The sequence below is a fragment of the Hipposideros armiger genome, unplaced genomic scaffold (assembly GCF_001890085.2).
Source record: "Hipposideros armiger isolate ML-2016 unplaced genomic scaffold, ASM189008v1 scaffold_258, whole genome shotgun sequence".
Taxonomy (NCBI): domain Eukaryota; kingdom Metazoa; phylum Chordata; class Mammalia; order Chiroptera; family Hipposideridae; genus Hipposideros; species Hipposideros armiger.
In genome coordinates, this window is record NW_017731608.1 from 1,817,077 (window position 1) to 1,822,060 (window position 4,984).

Sequence of the window (4,984 nt, forward strand, 5' to 3'; positions counted from 1 at the left end):
GTAGAGGTCACCTGCAGACACTTCCAGAACGTGGCAAACTTCCTGGGTCTCTCCTGAGGTATTCTTAGCTGGGGAAGTGAGCGTGGGGCAGGCTGGAAGTGGAGAGCTAACCTCCAGGGCAACCCTCGGCCAAGGAGGCACCAGTGTTACTGGATACATACTCCAGGTTTGGGAGGTCCCTCAGTGGGACAATTCCCAATTTCCACGCATGTTCCAGTCTCAGAAACTGACTCCAGTAGAATGAAACCTAAGTCACCCATGGGGAAAACCTACTTGTATCTGTATAATTTATTTGCTTTCCTACCTTCCTCGTCTCAGGCACTTCCTCACCCCGCTTCTTGGGATCACCTCCTAAATAATTTGCACCCAAATCTTTGTCTGAAGGTCTGCTTTTGGGGGAGCCCAAACTAAGAGAGTCTAAAGTGGTGTTAAGCGCTTTTTCACATCCACTCTTGTTCAATTTTCTTAACATGCCCTGAAGTAGGTATCATTCACCCAATTTTACAAATGAGGAATAAAGAGGACAAAGCTGGGGCAGGATTCAAACCAGGTCCGCCTGTCCCCCAAACCCAGTCCTTAGCCACTTGCTCTGATCTTCTCCGGGCCTTATTTTTTCGTCTGTAAAATGAGATATGAGCTTGAGTTTGAAGGGAGGCAATGCAGCCAGTTTCTCCTGCAGCTAGGCATGGTCAACGAGATGTAAGCCGAAGTCATTAGGAAAGAAAGTGATTTACAGGGACCGACTCAGCTGGGATGTCCGTTCTTTTTGCCCTCCCCTTTCTCTTCCTGGAATGTATACATGAAGGCCAGAGCTCCAGCTGCCACCTAGGGCCAAGGAGACAACAATGAAGTGTTCTAAAGCACAGTGTTAGGGAGTAGGTGTTCAGAAGCTAAGATGAATAAGACCTAGAGACCCTGCCCTAAAGGAGCTCATCATTTAGTGGGAGTGGCTAGATGTGGACAAAAGAACCATAAGCGAAAAAGAGATCTGAGTGAGGAGAGAACTGCAAAGTGCAGTGAGAGCTCAGGGAGGGAGAAATTCCACCTGGAGAGGGTGAAGCAGGGGAAGTGTCACTGAAGGGGCTATTTCTAAATAATGGGGAGGATTTAACATAATGAGATGGAGGAGTGAGGCGGTGGGACCCAGTCAAAGGTAAGAATCTGAACAAAGGGGTGGAGGTGGCTTAGTGGAGCTGGGGAGGGAACCGGATGCTCAGTTCAGGAGAGGGGTTTGTCAAGGGAAGTTATGGCAGGTAACATGCGTGGGGCTTAAACGCCAAGCTAAGGAGCTTGGTTTCTCCTGCAGCTGAGGGGAGAGTGCTCAGAGCTGTGTTGTAAGATTGATTACTCTGGCTGCAAAGTGAAAGACAGAAGAGTGAGAGGCAGGGAGATCTCTGTGAAAATACTTAGTGTCCTGATGGATCTGAACTATGTGGGGCTTGTGAGAAAGGAAACAGGAAGAGACAGATGGGGGAGGAGAGACCCAGAGAGAGAGATTCAGAGGCTGACAGAGAGTCTGCGCACAAACTCAAAATTTAATTAGCTTCCCGGCTTGCCAGGGGATTACAGGGGCATTAACAGACCTTAGAGTCTAGGGACCTTGCTGGGAGTTGAGGGGAAGTTAATGAGAAAGACAACAATATGCCCCAGGGAGAAATGAAAGCAGCAGCATGTTAGCCACGCAGAGATGCCGGCAGGAAAAACAGATGTCAGGGTGCTGAGTCTCCACCTGGTGCTGAGATTTCAGCCCTCTAGGGGAAGGGACATTTAGAGCTCCTGGGCAGGCTACTGGCTTGATTGATTGGCAGGGTTCCAGTTCCTCCGAGTACTTGGTAAAGGACTCTAGAGGGGAAAAGTAGAGAATGGCTTCAAGGATCAAGGTCCCAACTCTCCCCCTTGGTCCTTTTTCCCAGAGAGGAACTGAACCCCCAGGATCCTTCTGCAGATGGGGAGGTTGAGGCCAGGGATGGGGATGTGACTTGCTCATGACCAGATGTGGCAAATTGCATTTTCCAAAGACAGCTGGGACAGTATCTCCCAATGCACATGCTCTTCTTACAGTGACCTTGCCACTCCCCTCCAAGAGGAGGACTTCGGTTCAGTCATAAAAGATGATATTGCTTCTGCCCGACTCTCTTGAAACTCTCACATTTGGAACCCAGCCATCATACTTGAAAAATGCCAGGCCACATAGAAAGGCCACGTGGAGATGTTGTGGTCCCCGTCAGGGCCAGCTACCTAATTTGCAAGGTCCAGGGCAAAATGAAAATGCAGGGCCTCTTATTCAAAAATTAAGAATTTAAATGGTGACAACAGAGCATTAGACCAAACAGAGCGCTTCTGAGTGTGGGGCCTTATGCAGCTGCACAAGTTACACCCCATGAAGCTAGCCCTGACCCCAGCTGAGGTTCCAGCATCAGCTGCTCGAAATATGAGAAAGCCTTCAAAAGGACTCCAGGCCCAGCCACTGATGGCAACTGTGTGAGGGACCTTGAACGAGAACCACCTAGATGAACCCAGTGACCTCCTGACCCGCAAGGGATAGAAATGATTGTTGTGTTAAACCAGCAACTTTTGGGTTACTGTAGCCACAGATAGTTGGAACACTGGGGGAACCAGAACTGCTCAAAACTGGGGTGAGGATGCAGGACAGTCAAGTTTCTCCCCAAACGCAGGCTCATTCCCTGAGCGATTGTTGCAAGTTCTCCTTGACCTGTGGTGGCAGAGGAGATAAGATACCTCAAGGTGGTCAGATGACCAAAATTCTGTACATTTGGCCATGGAATGCTGTATGTCAACACCATGATAGGCACATCCTTGGGGGCAAACATCAGATTTTCAATTGGAGGCTGGGAAAGACCCACTCTTGCATGAGCTAAAACAGTGGTGGCAGGCCCAAGCAGGAGACAGTGGTGAGNGGGCGGCGAGGGCTCGGGCCGCTCCTCCGGGTCCCGAGGCGGCGGCGGAGGGGCGCTGGGACCCTGGGGTGGGCGCGGGGCAGCGAGGCGCTGGGAGGCTCGAGGGAAAGAGGACAGCTAGAGAGCTAGCGGAGCAGACCGGCGGGAGGAGAGGTAGGGGAGAGGCGGGAAGGGGAGAGCGGGGAGGAGAAGCGAGAGGGAGGGGCGCGCCGCGGAGGGGAGCCGAGCGGCGGGGCCTAGGGGCTCACTGCACCGAGGAGGCCGGCCCCGCGCAGGCTGCGCGGAGCGCTGGGCCTTTCCTCATCCGTGACCTCCCTGGAGCTGCAGCCCTCTGGGTCTAGCGCACAGGCATCATTAATCCAAGTTAGCAGTTGGGGAAACTGAGGCCCAAAAGGGAAAACTGAGGCCTGAGGCAGAGGCCAAACTGGGGGTGGCCCAGGGCCTCCGGCCTGGTTTGAGGAGAGGGGACTGGGGCAGGACAGATATCGGACTAGCCTCTGGGCTGCAAGGACAGCGGAAGGTGAGATTTGGGCTGGGGCAGATGTCCAGGCTGAGTGGCATTGGGGGAGGGCGTTTGAGGGACGAGGAGGATAAATGGGTCAACGTCGCCAGTAAAAGAAGGGCTTAAAGTGACCTAATTTTTCTTCCTCACCTCCACATCTGAAAACGCCCACAGTTGTTGAGGAAGGAAAGAGGAAGACAAAGCTTCTGGATGTCAGAGGGTCCATCTCTCAGCTCCGCGGGGAGAGGGGGAGAGGGAAGGGGAGTCCGTGAGGCAGAACTGAGTTCTAGTTGGAAAGGCTGCTTTACCACGCCTGGGGAAGGGGGAGGGTTGAGTAGGGCAGCGGGAGGGCTCGAAGGGCCTGCTTGCTGAGGGACACTGACAGCCTGCCTAGCTGGGACCAGGGTGACAGGACCCAGCAGGCCAGCCAGGCTGGGAACAGCTGTCCTCGCACCTCAGCACTCACCAGAGGCTGATGTGATGACCATCCTGGGCTTTGATCCCACCGTGGGGGGTTGAACTCCCTTCCGCAGGGCTGCTGTTCTCTCATGACTGCTGTGGAGGTGACCCCCCTGCCTGGCACTCAGCAGCCTGAGTGAATAGCTTTTGAAGAGCCCTGCTCTGAGGTGCCAGTTGTTGGTGTCCTCCACCTGCCCTGGCGGACTCAGGCAGGCCAGAGACCTGGGCTCCAGTCCTGGCTCAGGCACAGACCCTCTTGTGTGGTTCCTGAGAAGCCTGGTGCCCCATGAAACCCTCTGCCCTCTGCAGCTTTCCTTCTGTTACCCCCAAAATTTACATGATCCCAGTTAATTTAACCCAAACTGAGGTGTTGGTAATGATATTGGCTCAGTAAGTTTTCTTCAGGGTGTTAGGTGAATGATGAGTGAATGAATGTGTGCCTTAAAGGAATGAACAGAGGCATTTCAGGCTGGGCATGGGACATTTTAGGGCATAGGGTGAAACACCGTCCAGACCTGTCAGATCACGACTGTCTCACCAGCTTGAAAAGGCCTACGGGGAGGACATGACGGAGGGTGAAGGTGGGAAGAGCCACACAGGGATGTTGTAGGAGGTTCTGGGGAGGCAGGAAGCCAACCTTAGCAGCCACAACCTTTCTTAGGGCATAGATCCTCTTCTGGACCAGGAGAGCAGGGCTGCCATCTTGAAGGTGCCTTCTGAAGGTGTGATTCCAATGGTGGTGGGAAGGGAGGAAAGAAGGCAGGACTCTGCAGGCAGGACCATTAAATCCCAGCGGGGGGCTGGCCCAGGCTGAAAACCGTTTGACATGCTTCCCTGGGTCCACTGAAAGTTCTCAGTGGCTCAGGCAGATGACAGAGGGTTTGCTTCAGTGGGCTGGGACTGAGTGGAGGCAACTGGGAAAGAGGATACCCTGAGCTGATGGGTGTGTAGGGCAGGCTGGGGTGCTGGACGTGGGGCGGGCCAGGATGGAAATGAGGAGGTGTTAGCACAGGGTTCAGAAAAAAGAGCCCCAGGCAAAGTTGGAGTTCCTGTCCCCTCCCACTTAGCTGTGCAGCTCACACAAGAGGACTTTTTTTCACGTCAC

General features: G+C 53.6%; 2 protein-coding genes across 2 annotated transcripts in view; both read right to left on the bottom strand.

Annotated features, from left to right (window-relative positions):
• C1QTNF4 (C1q and TNF related 4) overlaps positions 1 to 3,038 on the bottom strand; it is an 11,154-nt gene extending 8,116 nt beyond the window's left edge. Inside the window, exon 1 of the mRNA XM_019656377.1 lies at positions 2,919 to 3,038. The gene's annotated coding sequence lies outside the window, so the exon portion shown is untranslated. The remainder of the gene's footprint in view (positions 1 to 2,918) is intronic.
• The window catches only part of MTCH2 (mitochondrial carrier 2), a 34,753-nt gene continuing 31,327 nt past the window's right edge, over positions 1,559 to 4,984 (bottom strand). Inside the window, exon 13 of the mRNA XM_019656379.1 lies at positions 1,559 to 1,842. Coding sequence (XP_019511924.1) covers positions 1,786 to 1,842 — 57 coding nt within the window. The 3' untranslated portion in view covers positions 1,559 to 1,785. The remainder of the gene's footprint in view (positions 1,843 to 4,984) is intronic.